At 45.0% G+C, this 17,591-nt stretch overlaps 1 protein-coding gene across 1 annotated transcript in view; it reads right to left on the reverse strand.

Moving 5' to 3' along the window:
* Positions 1-17,591, reverse strand: part of GPR179 (G protein-coupled receptor 179) — a 289,378-nt gene that overhangs the window by 120,636 nt on the left and 151,151 nt on the right. Inside the window, exon 2 of the mRNA XM_078645602.1 lies at positions 11,004-11,112. Within this exon, the coding sequence (XP_078501728.1) occupies positions 11,004-11,112 (109 nt within the window). The remainder of the gene's footprint in view (positions 1-11,003; positions 11,113-17,591) is intronic.

Here is a 17,591-nt window from a genome sequence, read left to right on the forward strand (position 1 = left end):
AACTTAGAGAGTTGGTACAAGGATGTGCTTTATTGTGTGTTGGGCAAATTGAAGGTTGTTCATCATGACAAGCACAAGACAACTAGACAGGACACGAGGGATATCTTAAAGAAACTTTGTTCTTTTGGGGAATGGCTTTTCCCCAGAGTTGTTTGCCAACAAAAGAGTGGTGAAGTAAGAATTTATGTTGAGTTGTCATATATCAGGGCAGAGAAATGCATGTGCAGATTGGCTATCTTGATTACACTTACAAGAAGATAATAATGTAGAAGAAAATGATTGCTATGCCAGCACTGTGGCTGGGGAGGATGTATAGGAAAGCTCTGAGTTTATTTTTCATGAAAATAAATGGCTCAAAGAACTGTCTTTGCATAGGGTGCTTAGTGAGGTTCTTGGCTATGTAAAAAATGCTGACCAAGGAAAGAAATGACTAAGTATACCTCTGCAGCCCTTTTGGAAAAACAAAATGAGATTTCTGAGTAGGAGCAGGGACTGCTGTGTAGAGAGTTCAATCTTATCCTACCACTCCATTCCAGGTAAGGCATGGATTAGGGAGTCGGATGCACTCAGGTCATCTAGGACAAGAAGGCTTAGGCAAATGTTCTGATGGCCAGCTCTGGGCACTGATAAAGATCTATTGGTCCAGTCTTGCAATGCTTTTAATACAGTTGATAAGCCTCTGGGCACTCTTGAGGCATCTTTGGAGTCCACTGTCAACCATGGAAGTGCCCGGCATATATTGGGTACCGATTTTTAATCTGACCCCTCAACAGATTTGGCAGAGAGTTCCATTATATTGTTTGTATTACAGATTATTGTTCGAAATTGTTTGAACAACGTTTTATTGAAGAACCTCCCACTCAGGAAGTTGTGAACTTTCTTAAGGATGTCCTCACTATCCGCACTAGAGAACAAATTATAGCTGTCCTTGGACCGACAATGGAGTGTAATTTAGTTAATCTTGTATGAGGTTGTTTTTAAATACTTAGGGAATCAAACACCATACAACCTTCTACTGTCATCCCCAGACCAATGGTCAAACAGTTACGGTAGGCCCTGTCTAACAGTTATGCTGTTTATAACACACTACAAACAATAACTTGGACACGCAGAACACACAGTGATGCATGAAACTTTTTTTCTTAATGTGTGGAACGTGCCTTCTTCCACTGTATGTCCAGTTGGGACGCATATGAAGTATGAGCATAGGAAAGGTCTTGCCGGCAGGAATGATTTATTTATTTAAAGAGTTTTATATAGCGCTGGCTAGACCCGGAGGTATCAGAGCGCTTTACAAGAGGTTCCACAAAATTACAAGATTACATCAGTTTCAATTTACATCAGTTGCTAGACAAACAATTACAAGAGCATAGAGAACGAGATAAGTGAAGTGTAGAGGGGAAGGGTAAAGGGGTGGGAGGGAGATACGGTAGAAAGATGAAGGAAAGTCTGCCCAAAGTCAGGCTGGGTATGTGACGGTCGAGAGGGAAGTCCCAAAACCCATCTCCCCTATAGCTATCAGGTAGCACCACTGGGCTTTGGCCAAATAGCTAGGTCTCAATGGGAAACATTTAAAGAAAATGGAGGGCAAAATAATGGAGCGTAGAGGGGAGGGGACAGGTAAGGTGAGAAAGGGAGGATAGGGTAAGAGACAACAAGGAGAGATGAAATGAAGTCTGTCTAAAGGTCGACTGGGTAGGTGACAACCAAGGAGTGAGTCCTTGCCCCATCTCCCCTATAGCTAAACCAGGTAGCTCCATCGGGCATCAGACACAATTGTTCAGTCTCAATACATTGAGAGAGGAGAGAATGAGAGACATAAATAGAGGGAGGATGCGGGAAGAGATGACAGGAGAGACGAAAGGAAGTCTGGCTAAAGACCGACTGGGTAGGTGACGTCCAAGGAGGACATCCCCGACCTGTCTCCCCTATAGCTAAACCAGGTAGCTCCATCGGGCATCAGACAAAAAAGCTAGATCTCAAATGACGAGGGAAAATGAGGAGAATGTTCAATAAGCAAAATGTTCATAGTCATTTATAGAATAAGAAGCAGTATGATTTCCACAAGAGTTGTGTGAAACATTATTACACAAGTTGAGTGAAACAGGCCTTCACACATGCTAACAAGAGGATGCAGGTTTGGAGCCTTTCTCCATGTGATTGGGTTGGGTAAGAACTCAGTTTGTACACAAGATGGCAAATGGTGGAACTGCAATAGTATCTGCAAGGTTCCTTGTGCCTCCCCGGACAAGGAGGTGGAAGTTCTTGGTGATGCAAATTTTGGTAATTTTGGAGAAGAGGCTGTTCTGATCAACCCTGAGTGTGTTGGAAATGATGAGAGTAATACCTGTGCAAATAAAGTGAAAGAGTCCAATTCGATTTCCGGTTCTGTAAGTGGTACACTCACAAAGAACTTTATGGGCTAGTGCCCCGACACACATGCAGAGGCAGAAGAATTGTGGTTCTCAAAAGGTTACACGAACATGTGATATATTAACTCATTATTTACATTGTGTTTGCTTTATTCCTTATCATCTTGTTGTATTTTTTATTATCTCAAACATTTATTATGCTCTAGTGTCTTTTTTGCAGGGTTTCTGTTATTTATTAAGAGGTGTGATGTTTAGTGATGTCACAGACATGCAACGCGCTACACAATGTGAGGTGATAACGAGTGGCCCTGGAAGCAATAGTCTGAAATGAATTTGTTAAGATACATCAACCAATTATTTATTTAACTATGATCCACAAGAGGTGACTTTGTCACAAAGGACCAGGGAACATAAAGCAACTCTGAGAAGTGATGAAGATGTGAGGAAACCATAGCGTGTGTTCTCGTAAGATGAATATTTAGGTGGCATATTTAGGTGGCACAGGTTAGTCATTGGGTTAGTCATTGTAATTTCCAATCAGGTTCTGGCACATTTAGATTCTCTCTTTGTTTGTGGAACTACTCCGAGAACTACGATTGACACCGATGGAAAGGATTTCCAATGCTATTTTGTGTCTAATGTTTTTGGTGTTCCTATATAATGGCATGGAACGCAGATATGTCAGGGTTGCTAAGTAGTACTAACAAAGTTTAACTTCTATACTTGTGCTACATTACTGTGCCAAGTGTGACGTAATACTTTCAGAGACATTTCAACCAGGTATTTGAGTTGCAGGTGTGCTAGGACACACATTATCATTCGGAAGACTTTGTCTCAAGTCCTTATACCAAAGGATGAACTCAGTTAACTTGCAAAATGGCTATAATTGATGAAGAGTATTTGTATAGAAGGTGCTGTGATCTATTTTACATTATAAAATTATCATAAGACAGATTGGGTGGGTAACATTTTCATGAAAATGAATTCATACAGAGCTATGTTGACCCCTTCTCAGTAAAACGTGGTAATCTAAATTAGACTAGAACACACAGAATAATTCTAAATCCAAAAGAATTAGAGGGAGAAAGGCTGAGATTGGAACCTCAGAATGAGTGTTAGCAATAATAAAATGTTTTGTTAATACTTTGCTACACCCTCTAAGTCAAAATGTATATATCTGCACACTAATTATATATTTTCTGCTCATTCTATAGGGCATTACCCACCCTTCCATGTAAACTGAGGCAAGGACAATACTAGAATAGTGAGAAAGTGACAAATTATAATATAGATTGTTACCGTACATCAGGAGACTTTGGCTAATGCTCTATAACATACATGATCCATCTTGTGATACCTGATTTTTAGGTCTTGAGTAATTAGTTCCATTTAAACATCATAAAATGCTACTCATAAGATATACCTCTACCAACACCCTTCTGTGACCATGAATAATGTAGCTACTCTGCTCTTGTTTGTTATTTATCTTGAAGTTGAGTCTGTCTTCTTTGTCTAGAGTGGCTTCCTTGTGGCCTGCAAACCTTTACACCAATGGACAATTGTATCACCGGCATTTAGCAGTTTTGAAAAGCCCTTCTTTGCACTTTGCAATTCATCACCTTTTTTCCCTACATTGATGCTCTCTTTTCTGTGAAGCACCTGTCCAAAGGATCCCATTAGCAACCGTGTAAATGAGCAGACCAAAGGAGTGCTTAAAACAGCAGTGAGTGTCTAGAAAATAAATTCTCCAAAAGTAACATGGGGATGTATTTGGAAGAGTGACTTTTTCCGAAACTGCTCCAAAGCATGTCTACCGCCTGGTATGCAGGGCCACATTGTTGTATAAGTAGTCCCATAGTCTCCAAAGGTTTTTGTAGGTTTTGTGGGACTCCTTCTGCAATATGGGGTCAACTGCAAAGCAAACTCTATAGGGGCAAAAGAGCAATCACTGCTTTTCTTTCCAACATGGCCTTAATTGGAGGGTCACCTACATCAACAGTAAACATTGTTATGCAAACGTGTCTCTTTGTAAGCCTTAATAAAAGAAACATGGGGGTCAAGTCAGCAAATTATATGCATTCATAAGAGAAGTGCAAAAAAATCCCCTCAAAATTATATGTGTTTTTTTCCCTGGAGGACAATCAGTGGGCCTCAGCTGCCACCCACAACTCTCGTGCCCTATGTAGGCTTCAGCAAGTCTCAGCTTGCATCCACAGTGTCCAGAGACTAGATCTTACCATAGCAGGCCTCTGCTGACAACAGTTGGTCTCACCAGGCTTCAGCCGGTCTCCATTGCCCTCATATGACCTTAGCAGATCTCAACCTGCCACAGTTGACCTCAGCAGACCTCAGGAGTCAACATGCCTCGACTGTCTTCTGCTGTCCTAAGCAGCCTTCAACTTGCCACATCAGGCCTCTAGTGGGCTCTGAAGTCCTCCATTGTCTTTCAATGGCCTCAGCACAGGGGTGGCTCCTGCACTAAGGCGGGGAAACATCGCCCCACTGCTTTCAGCAGTGCAAAAAGGAAAAATAAAATGATAATAACACGATGTTATGATCATTTTATTTTTCCCTGTTGAAGCCAGTTTTGGGGGTGGCTTGGCTGTCGTCATAGCCAGCAGGGTAGGAGTGGTGAGTGCACATATGTGCGCACTACAGTTTGGCAGGCCGACTTGGGCCAGCCAAACAGTTATGCACACTTAGCATGTTATCCACCTGGCTGTATTGCACAGCCTGGGTGGAGAACATGCACAGGCTTCCACTTCCTGTTTGAATGCCGAACCATGGCACTCACACCAATCAAGAAGCTGCTGTCATGCTGATGACAGCAGCATTGTGGTTGGCTAGGGGAGTCTGGGAGCCTGTGTGCTTTCGGTTCACAGAAGTAGATGATGGAGGAAGGCACAGCCTCCAGTCGGTCAGCAGGTAAGTGATCTTTTCTTTTTTTTAACCCGTTTGCTGCTACCGTTGGCCATCGGCCGTCGTGAGCACTACCTCCATAGTGCTGCGCTTGTCCGTTGGCCGACACGGCCCCGTCTGTGCAAGAAATCACCTACACCGCGGCGGAATTTACGCTGCGGTTAACGGGTTAACCCTTCCCGCCACACCACTACTGCCCGGCAGCAACCGCCACTGCCTCAGCAGGTCTTAACCTCTCAAAGCAGGGTCAGAAGACCACATGAGGATTCAGCAGACCTCCACTGTCCTCAGATGGCCTTACTGAGGCTCAGCTACCCTCATCAGGCCTCATCAAAGTTCAATATGCCTCTCTTGGTGTTAGTTCACCTCAGCAGATCTCAGTAGTACTCAGCTAAGTGAACAGTCATTTGATTGATCAGCGATCTTAACAAGGTTTCTTCCCAGAGATCACCACAACTTCTTTTTGGGTTTCAAGGATTTATTAGAGAAGGAACGTAGACACACAGTAAAAATAGATTGCTTCCACAAGTACATTTACTATAATGTTGAAATAAGCTTGCCATGCTCATAGTTTACAAGCCCAGGTTCTCTAGTTGTGCCTAGATTATAGGTTACAAACCTTGCATTACTGAATATAAGGGTGCAGAAGGCTGCCAGACAATCTTTGTTGGCGCCACAATGCCCTACTTCTCCACACATTCCCTCACTACCACGCTTCAACGATGCATCTCATCTCTGTATAGCCCTTCTCTCACATTTATTTTATTTCTTTTAAAGCACTGCTCATTCACATGTAGTGTGTCAGAGATCCTTGCATCACACACATATTCTACAAAGACAATTAATCAAACAGGTGTGTAAATCAATGTGTTTCACTCAGAGTGTTGCAAACAACCAGCCAATGGGTTTCGTCAGTGTCTGTGGTGAGTGGCGCAGTCTGCTCCCAGCGTTAAAAACGTATAATAATTTTTTTTTTTAAATGGGGACCTCAAGTGTGTTGCACAAGGGGCTAGCACCAGGTCAAAGGGAATGGCAGCACCGCCCCTCAAAGAGACCACAGCCCCCAAACCAACATGCAGGTATTCCACAGAAATATGGCTGTATTTTAATAGACGATTTCGCTAACAAAACATACGTCTAGGACAGAAGGAGAACCCTTAGTAAGCAAAGGCACCTATCATCAAACTTGGGGGTCACAAAGTCGGCTGGGGTTGGTGGTCAGTCCCACCCTGCACATAGAGGGTGAGTGCGCACCTTACTAGGGCAGTGTCCTGAAGCACTTACAGCTAGATTCATGAAAGGAAATTGCGCTCGCAATAGCTGCGAATTCGCAATTCTGCTCGCAATTTTAAGGGAAGGAATTCAAGAAACCCAAACAACCAAAATAGCGAAATCGCAATTTAAAAATAGCGAATTCGCTATTAAATTCGCAGAATCCTGGAGGATGGGCATTTGCGAATCGGAAATTGCGATGAACCATGGATTCTGCGAATTTAATAGCGAATTCGCAAAAAAGCCATTCATGAAAAATCGCTAAAAGTGAAAAACGTGAAAATCGCTATTTGTGACGCGCAATTTAAGAAGAACTCAAATCAGGTGGTAACCAGAACAGAAAAAAAAACAAAAAAAAACAGTTAGGTCACTCCCAACAGGTGCAGGGCTGATCAAACACATTTAAGGACATGCAGCTGGAGCCTGGTGATTCCCACAATGCCTGGACTTTACATGCTGGTGAGGCGGCGTAGGCTGCAGCGTGCTGCATGCAACAGACGGAGGATACATGAGCGGGTATTCCGCCAGCGGGTCACCCTTCTGGGCCAAACCAGGGAGCAAATCTATGCCAAGTACCGCCTGAGTGGGGCCATGATAATCAAGCTCATCCGGGACCTAGACCCCCTGATGCAGCACCCTACAAGGAGGACCAATGCCGTGCCCACACATGTGCAGGTATTGTGCTGCCTGCACCTCCTGGCCTCCGGGAGCTTCCAGGGGATGGTCGCAGTTGCAGGGGGGGTTTCCCAGCCCACCATGTCCCGCTGCCTAAGGAGTTTCCTGGAGGCAATGCTGACCCGGCTACACCACTATATATCATTCCCCACCAGCCAACAGGACCTCAATGATACAAAGCTGCAATTTTACAATGTAGCTCAATTCCCACACGTCATTGGATGTATTGACTGTACGCACGTCCATATTTGCCCACCTGCTGAGACGGAGTACATGTACCGCAACCGGAAATACTACCACTCCCTCAACATCCAGATGGTGTGCAATGCCAAAACAATAATCACGGACATAGTGGCACAGTACCCAGGGAGCACACATGACTCCTTCATCTTCAGGCACAGCGGCATCCACACACGACTGGCCAGGGGAGACTTTGGGGAAGGACACCTACTGGGTAAGTACACATGCCCCAAATGTGTACGTTGTGATCATGTAGCTGCGCAGAACAGGCACTCACTCTCTGCTCCTTACATACAGGTGACAGCGGCTATGCTCTCCGTGAGTACCTCCTCACCCCATACCTCAACCCTGCAACTCCACAACAACGGCGATTTAATGCATCACACATTCGCACAAGGAACTGTATTGAGAGGACATTTGGCCTGTTGAAAAGCAGGTTCCGCATACTGCACAAGACAGGTGGGGCGATGAAATACGATCCTGAGGTCTGCTGCCGCATCGTGGCCGTGTGTGCCATCCTTCACAACATTGCTACCAAGCGCAGGATCCCTGTTGACATCTCTGGCAGTGAGTCAGAAGGGGACAATCGGCCACCTGCACATGTGCGTCACGCACGCGGGGAGAATCCAGCAGAAGGACACAGGCGCCGCAACCAAATCTGCATGAACTATTTCTAGGGCACCCACTCCCCACACCCATTACTCAACTCATGCATGACAACATAAATAATGACATGAGGCACTTTACGTTATTCAGAATTTTAGTTACTGTTACTGCACAATAAACATGGCATTCTGAAAAGTGTGAAAAGATTGACATATTGCGTCATATGTCCAGGTTAGTCTGTGTGGCATGCTTGTTGCGTCAGCATGTGGGCTCATTGTAATGCACAACAGTTCAGTGGCGTCTCTGGGTAGTTGCCCCAGACCTCCTCTCAACGTCCTCCTACAGATTCTGCCGTGCAGCAGCAGAGGGCCTGCTGCTGCGGCGGGGTGATACGACCGGTGGTATGGACTGGCTGCTGTGGCTTGATGTTGCCTCACTGTTGTCATCTGCCCCCCCGCCTGGCCATGGCCAGTGGCCTGCATGCCCTGCATGGCTGTTGCTATGTTCTCCAGGGCTGTTGCGACGTCCTGGCAGCACTGCACCATTTGGCCCTGCATGGCCAGGGAGCGTCGCGAGAGCTGGGAGGTGGCGTTCCCAATAATGTGATTTGACCGCGTGTACGCCGACAGGCGGGTCAATAGTTGGCGGTGTCTGCGGCGATTGACATTCCGCTGCCTGGACATTGCCTGAGTGTTGGCCTCCATAGCTGCTGTCATATGTGCCACATTACGTGCCGTCTTGTCCAGTTGGAGGTGGATGACGGCTAGGTGTCGGGCCTGGGTCTGGTGCACACTCAGCATCCTGCGCTCAATAGAGAGCCCACCAGCTCGCACAATTCTGCCCCTGCCAGCGCGGGATGTGTTGGTGCGCGGCTCCCTGACCAGACCGCTCGTCTGGCTCCTCACAGCCACAGGGCGGCGGGTTTGTTGGTGACCTGCTGCTGGTGTTGCAGGCCCCACTGGTGGCTGTGTGCTGCGTGGTGCTACAGCAGCGCCTGTTGTCACGGGGATGGCACGGCCCACAGGGGCGGGTGGTGGGATGACCGGTGTTGTGGCAGCTTGCCCTGATGGTCCGGGCTGTGGGGTATGATGTGTATCCCCCTCCCTGTCCTCCGTGTTCTCCTCAGTCACCAGGGCCTCGCTGTCTGTGCTGGGGAAATCAGCGCCACCTGTCATGTGAAGTGGACGTTGATTAGTGACATGTTCCGTACACAGTTAGGCTTGCTACATGCATGCAGTCTACCATTCCCTGTCTCACTGCGGGATTGAATCTCGCTGTACACGTCAGGCTCTATGGTACAGGATGGTAATTGTGGGCAGACTACATGTCCCACAATGCAATAGCGCTATGGAGCTGTACTTTGGCTGCATGATTGGGGTTTGTTATGGGATGCACTGGAGTCATGGACGGTGTTAGGGAACAGGGGGTTGCAGTCGCATGGCACTTACCTGGTGTGTCTTGGGTGGGTCGGGAGGAGTCAAGCTGGGTCACACCCACGCAGGCCTGTGGGTTGATGGTCTCCTCCACTTGGTCCTCGGGTGGGGTGTTCGGTGGGACAGTGGGCTCCCCTCCACCTGTCGCTAATTGCTCCCCCAGTCTCTCAGCAATCTTTTCTTTTGCCCGCCCTCTTAAGTCATACCAGCGCTTTTTCAGCTCGTCCACCGAGCGCTGGGTCACCCCCACGGCGTTCACTTTGGCGCAGATGTGCAGCCATATGCGCCTTTTGTCCGCCTCTGGTACCTTTCGGGAGTTACTGCCAAATAGGCGGTTGTGATCCTTGGAAACTCCTTCAATTAGGTGTTCGAGCTCCTGCTCAGAAAACTTTATTTTGCGCTTTCTCCCACTGGTGGAAGCTCCTGCTGCATCCTGTGCCATGCTTGCCACTGTGGTGTCTCCTGCTGTAGTCCTGTGGGAATGCTGGAGGGGAGCTCTGCAACTGCTGCCTGTACTTCAGCCTCTCACTGCTGAATGAGGGTGGGAGCTGCCTACTTCCTGGTTGTGATGTCATCACTGTGCTCAGGATGCGACTTCCCGTTTTTGCGATCTCGCAGTTAGCGAGATCGCTATTTGCGATATCGGTAATTGCGATTTCGCAATTTCAACAGGGGTATCGGCGGAATCTGCGTTTTTTTACCGATTTCTGGCTTCTCGCAATCGGCGATTGCGGCCGCTTGCGAATCGCATTTTTAACTCGCAAAACTTCATGAATGCCGTTCTGCGAATTCTAAATTGCGATTCGCATTTACTCGCAATTTAAAATTCGCAGATTTGGACATTGATGAATCTGGCTGTTAGTGTTTCGTGAGTGCCACTACCTCTCTTTTATTTCCACTGCAAAAGAGGTTGTGGAAATGAATGACTGACAATGGTGCTTATTTCAGTTAGAGAGCAAGTGGCCTCCCACCGAGCTCAGCGCCCAGTGCAGCAGCACCGGTCACACAGCCCTAAAATCTGTGCAGCAGTCAGAAATGCTTCTTTTTTTTACTACAGTAGATTATCTTTAACTCTTCATAACATCTACATGTTCAATTCAGTTCAATTCAGAACTTTATTTGGTGTGTTTAAAACAACCATAAACGTATACATGAATGAAAGCTGTATGTAATACACATAAATAGCAGGCGATTTATAAAAGATTATACAAGACAGTCCTCAATGTAAGTTATAAAAAACGTTGATCATACCTAAATACACTTAAAATATTTAAAAAGGGGGTACTGATTGGAATCACAGGTCAACGGTACTTTTGCGTGTGTTAATTGCATTAATAATGAAAAGTGCTACATTAAGAAAAACCCTTGCATCATTTAATTCTAACAGATATTTCATAGCAGCAATATCCGGTCCATTACCATACTCGAGCAAAAGTGGTTTTAAATAGTAGCTACATGTTCAGAAATGGAATGCTGGGTGTCTTACCTCTGTGCTGTTCAGGTCACACAGATGTGTGCCTGAGAACCACCCGGGGCTGCTGGAGCACTGGTTGATGTCGAGGGATTGCAGATTCACATCCAGCCTGACCACACCTCTGAAAGAGAAGGAGACATTGTTGACGGCGAGGCAACACATGGGACCTTCAGGTGCACGTCAGTTCGGATCTACAGACAAGAATGTACTCAACACTTTGGGGCCGATTCACAAAGTCATTAGTGAGCACGGATGAGGTACTCCTTTGATACGCACTCATGCACTCATAAATACCTTTGTACGTATGTTCCAAACTCCATAGAGTATTGCTCAACCAAGACATCAGTATGTGATGCTTACCAGCCACAGAACAGACGTCAACCATCTTAAGTGCCATCCAATCCAAAGAACTCTAAAACTCTTCACCCATCATCACTACCTACCATTTCAGCCACATATCTAATGGACTTATCAGTTTGTGCAAGGACTACTGGAGTAACACTTTACATACTCGTAAATGCCTTCGTCAATCGGTCCCCAAAGGTTCTTTTCTGAAGCCATAGATTTTCCATACACTTACAATCCACTGACATGCAACTCTACCCCAAAATCTCATTTACCTATTGCTGACTGTCAGTGCCTCCCCGCCCCCCAAATGCTACTAACACAGAACGTATCCCCTCTGCCTGTGGTCTGAAGGATTACTCTTATTCCCTCCTAGGCTTTGCAAAACCACTGATCTTCCATGTGAATTCCAACCTCCCTTTATAAATCATGTAGGCAAATTACCACTGAGAGAGCATGGTTACAGCTAAACCTCTGCAGGTAAAGCACGACTTGCCAGTCAGAGACCACCTTTGGCTCTCTTGTTCTGTGCACATACACAGCCCTCCCACAGCCTCAACACCAGCCGAGAAGTAGTGTAGGCCATCTTCTATGTGGCAGCCCACGTGATTACGGCAATTCAGAGTCCGTTCATATTACTACGCAACTCTATCCATGCCAAACATTTTATTTAATTGAATAATGTTAAAGGGCTCTGAGGTGAATTCCCTGATGGTGGCTATGGTACAAGTGTGACGGGTCCCATTAACACCTAACACAGTATCTCTGATGGCGACTCCTACCGGCCAAAAATCAATTAGGTCTCACTGCATCTTACTTAAGGCGGGAAGCAATAATCTTAGGTAAAAGAGAATCTCAGCACTTCTGTTGCAAAACAGGGCACCACACTGGCCTACCTACCCCAGGTCCACGTGTAACCCATACTCCATGTCTGTAACTCATTTGTCTTTTGGTTATTCTTTGTAAATCGACATCATAAACCCTGTAAATCCTTCTGATATGTAAAGTGTTCGGCTACTTCACCAATGCTAAAGTAATTTACTTAATGCCATTACACAATGCAAAATATAATTTCATTTATTGTGTTTTGCTTCAGCTGCCAGCATTACAATAGTTAAAACTGTAATTAAAGACAACTGGAAAATACAATAACTTACTTCTTTAAAAACAAATCATAAGAAAACATGTGCAACACAATCAACCGGGTGGCATGGTGACATGATGCATTGAGCACTGTACTCAATTCCAGTAAAAATAATCAACTAATTCATCAATGCAGGACGAAAATATGTTAAAGTGCATGGGCAGAGGAACATTAGGAGAGTATACAGGTCAGGCAACAACTTATAACTTAATGCATAATGAGATATCCATAAAACCACATGAAAAAGAAAGGAAGAGCTCCGCATGGATTATCTGATTGGAGTGTTTTCTACAAAACAGAACAATATGAGTTAAGTTGTCTGTCCCTCCAAAGCTACAGTCATAGTGGGCAGATCTAACAGCGAGCCTGTGGATACGGATTAAATAATCCACGGTCAGCAGAATACCCGGTCTGTATTTTACCTACAGTGTTCGTTTAAGCTCAGGGTATACCGAATCCAGATATCCAGTGCAGAAAAGACCATAAGCGTTGTTAAAGTAATTACATGAGATAGATCCTGGCCTCCACGAGAGCCACTTCCTCGTCTGCATGCATTCACAGTTTCAGTCTTTGATCAGATCTGCAGTTTCCTGTCTTAACTACAGGGATCCGCCACAAGAACTCCATCTGTAGCTCATTCAGAACATTCTGTACAAGGGACAACCATGTGCTTCCCCCACGGCCACCGCTGGAAGAAACCTCTTCCAGGGTTCTCAAATATATCGCTGCCCTATGCTTTCTTACCAGCCTGACCCAATGGAGCACTGGCCTAAGGGATGCGTTTTCTGATATTGGAGTAAAACTAAGCTCCGCATAGCGTGCCAATCAGGTAGTGGCCGGCCCCAAACTCAGCAAGGTTCTTAAGAAGTTATTCTTGGCCACTTGCAGTGGACGTACATTTGCAAACCCCCAGAGCTCCTCCCCTTATAGCTGCCACCACTGCCTTTTGTTTATATATTTGCAGGGTAACACTAATATTGATGGCACCTGCCTTATGCCTAAACTTCAGAACCGACCCGGCCATTTGTCACTCTCAGGACAGTAGTTACCTTCTGTATGTGGCTACCCCAGTGCAAGTTCTCTGCAAACTGTATCTCCAGTTAATCAAACTGCCTAACAGTTTCTATAGGCACACCATCACTCAAAGGATTCCACTTAAGTGTGAAGGACGGCTTCAATACCATGCTCTTTATTTTACTACCATTAATGGTCATTGATTTCTTGTCGCAGTAAACCTCAAAATGCTTTACTAGCCTGTGGGTTGTATTTCCTGTTCACTCTATCAATACTGTGTCATTCGCAAATAGTAGTATCGCAATCCTCCTTCTGACTATAGTGGGGACATCTAGGGGTTCTTCCACCAAATAATCTGCTACATCATTTAGAAAAAGGCTGAAAAGTAAGGGCACCAGCACACAACCTTGCCGGTCGCCCTTTCCTACCAGAAAATGTTCTGTGCAATTGCCTCCTGGGCCGTACCTGACTCTTGCCATATTGCCAGAGTGAAGAGGGCAACTTCCATTTATCTCACAACTGCACAATAGAACAAAATATTTGTACAATCCCTATTTCTTACAGATAATTTGATGTTGGGAATGTATGCCTCTATTGTATTATTAGCTTATGCTTGCATATCCTCATTAGTACATTTTTAGTCGTAGCCCATGCTCTCCACTTTATTTCCGGTGTTCTGACAGCCGAGCAGCATTATTATTGAATGTATTGTCTGAACATCACTTATAGTTTTAGTAGTAAAGGAATTTGACACGTTGGTTAATGGTATAGCTTGCACAAGTTGCTATCTTAGTTTTTTTAGGGTTAGGACACAGGTTTGGCTTGATTAACAGTATTAGGGTTGATGGTGAAGATTAGTGAGGCTGATCATACATTATGGTTGCAAGGATGTCAACATTTAGTTTGTAAAATGGCATAGTTTGGTTACAGTGTGTTTTATCGGTACTGTAATTGCATTTATATAGTGCTCACTACCCCTGAAGAGGTACTGAATCACATTATGGTTAGGTAGCAAGCTACTCCAGACCCCAAAGTTAGTGGGTAATCCAGTGGTCATTATGTATTGTTGGCTACGTTTGGATTTTGGGATTAGTTTGGTGTTCTCAGGAAACCGATCCATGCCTTCCCTCCATTTCGTTGTGGTAGATTACGTTTTTATGAGTTTGGTGGGATACTTAGTGTGTATTAATGCAAATGAAAAGTACAATTAGTAGATAGGCTAGAGGAGGGTGGGTACTGTTGGGTTGGAAGGTGTGGTTCCACAGAAGGAGAGCTTGGGAGTTATGAGGAGTGGCATTCCCAGTGGCAGAAATATAATAGAGAGTGAGGCAGACAGGCATGCAATAGAGGACCTACACACGGGGACAGGAAGGCATGTAAAGGATGGAGGTTAGGGAGATGGTCATTCAACAGAAAGGAAGGACATCAAACGGTCAATAGATTTAATTCAAGGACATTTTTCATCCAGCATTTTATGAATATAGAGGGAGTTGGTGTTTTGAGGTAGCATACAATCTGAGGAGGTAAAAACTGTAGAAAGGAGGGTTGATGGATGTAGTCTATGGGCAGGAGCTATATATTGTTGCGTCTTTTGGTTGTTCTAGTTGGTCTGTAATGATATTGAACAGTTTATCCTTTGACAGGTTACATTATTAGCAGTAATATATGCGGTATGTCCTATTTGCAGGTCCTTCAGGTTTGTCAGGTAAAATGTGCCTCTGTGATTTGCATAGAAAAGTGCTTCCCAAACTTTGTAGAAAAATTACCACTTTTTAGAACAACAAACTTTCCTGACCCACTTAGCTTTGGTGGACATGAGGTGGATGATTTTTCATGTAACTAAAGCATCGTGTGACAGTGCTCTATCATTTACAGATAGCACATTTTCTATTGAAATGATCACTAAATGTACAAAGACATGCAGTTTTACTGAGCAAACTGTATTTATTGCACAGACATGATAATGTGTGGATATTAGTTTTCAGTGAATGTGAATCATTTGTGTTTCTCCAGGTACAGTGCTTTAATTTGTTTTGATCCTGTTAAAAGATTTGGTTCTATTGCTCTTCAGAATTACAAATAAAATGTACCTCATTTTTGCTTTCCTCCCTGCTGAATGCGTACAGTTGATTTACAGATATTTGCTGTGTTAAAAAATGATATCATACAGCCTTTCCTTTCACACACTCTGTACCCGAGCTATATGGTCACATACTTCACTTCTCTTTTCTTTCTCTGACTGCAAAATGAGTGGAATTTGTAAACACCAATACCCATGTTAAAAGAAATAAGCAGCAATTTGTCAGACGAGAAAGCCTGACATTTGACCTCTGTCTTTGAAGCACGGTAAAGATAAATACAGCATTCAAAGGCATCTTTATTTATTGAATGGACTTTCACGACCCATCAAAAATCGGCTTGAGACCCACATTTCGGGTACACTGGCTTAAATCATTCTATTATGTATTTGTTTGAAACAGACACATATGAGGCATGTTTGCAGGTGGATCTGATTCTGTTCTGATATTAGAAAGGGATGTTTGTAAAGGAATTGTATTGATTAGGGTCTCCTTGATCTTAGCGGATCCCATGGGGGCCTCTGTCTTTAGGCCAGAATTTGGCCCATGCACGTATTTAATTGCATTGCTTGGCTGGGTTGATAGCACTGCTTGGCTGGGTTGATAGCACTGCTTGGGTTGGTTGATAGTATAGTTTGGTTTGATTAACAGCATAGTGTGGATGGATTGATGGCATAGTATGGATGGATTGATAGCATAGTGTGGATGGATTGATAGCATAGTGTGGATGGATTGATGGCATAGTGTGGATGGATTGATGGCATAGTGTGGATGGATTGATGGCATAGTGTGGATGGATTGATGGCATAGTGTGGATGGATTGATGGCCTAGTACTGCTAAGCTGAACCCTTACAAACCCTTTCGGGACACCAAGGGTGATGTAGAGATGTCTCCATTCAAACAAATTGTCATCTTTATGGTAGAATATGGGAGTTCCACTGTGGGGCAGCATTGGAGATACTCATGAGAAATAAGAGTGTGGGGAAAATGGCTCGGAAACCTATGCTGTCGAAAGCAGACAGCATGTCTAGGAGCAGGAGACGGAGACCTCCCTTGCCTGTGATAGTATCGCATTCTACAACTTCCAGTGTGTGACTGGAGCAGTTGATTAAGGTTGGGGTGGTGCTGTGCATTAGTGGCTGTGGCTTTTTACTGGATGTTACCCTTGAAGATGACATGCTTAAAGGGGTGCAGGGGGTGGGGACTTGTTCAGGTCAAGGTTGGTTTGTTTGCAGGAGGAGAGTCTGCCCAGTTTTTAGGTAGAAGGGGAAGGGGCCTGTAGGGAATGAGAAGGGGCTGGGAGACCAGTGATTTGATGAAGAAGGAGTGTATGACGTTCTCCCTCTAAGAAATCAGCTTATAGACACTGGGTTCATGCACTATTAGCAGTGTCTGAAATGCAGACCCCCATGGGAGTATATTATCACACCGACGCGCTATATATAGTGTCTAAGGTGCAGACCTCGTCAGCAATGATGAGCGGCAGATCATGTGGGTTTCTCTGAGCAGAGACGAAGACAGAGAGGGGGAGGGAGGGAGGGTGGTGACAGAAAAGAGATCCTGCGTTTGAAATGCAGATAAAAGGCTTTCGCTTATCTTAGGCCCTGCAGCTGCGCTGTGATTGTCACACCTCAGCCTCCTCCTCCACCTCACCTCAAAGGATGAGCCATATTTAGCAACAAGGAGATCAGGTTCCCGCCTCCGCCTACACCTCTGAGACTCGTGCACCGCACACTGAATATAGACCGTGGACGAGACATGCAGAGGGGAGGGGCAACTGTGGGCGTCTGCACGTGCGTGTCTGTGCGCATGGGCAAGAGGAAAAACTATGCATCTATGAGTATGTACGTATGTAATAAATATGTGTCTGGGGGCCTCTATGTATCTATCTCTCTCTCTATCTCTCTCTGTGCATGTCTGCAAAATGTACAAGTGTATGTGGGTAAGTATGCATGTGTGTGCACATATGTGCGTATGCATTTGGTATGAACATGTGTGTGTATGAATGTGTGGGCTTC

Source organism: Lissotriton helveticus, chromosome 5_1, assembly GCF_964261635.1.
Source record: "Lissotriton helveticus chromosome 5_1, aLisHel1.1, whole genome shotgun sequence".
NCBI lineage: Eukaryota > Metazoa > Chordata > Amphibia > Caudata > Salamandridae > Lissotriton > Lissotriton helveticus.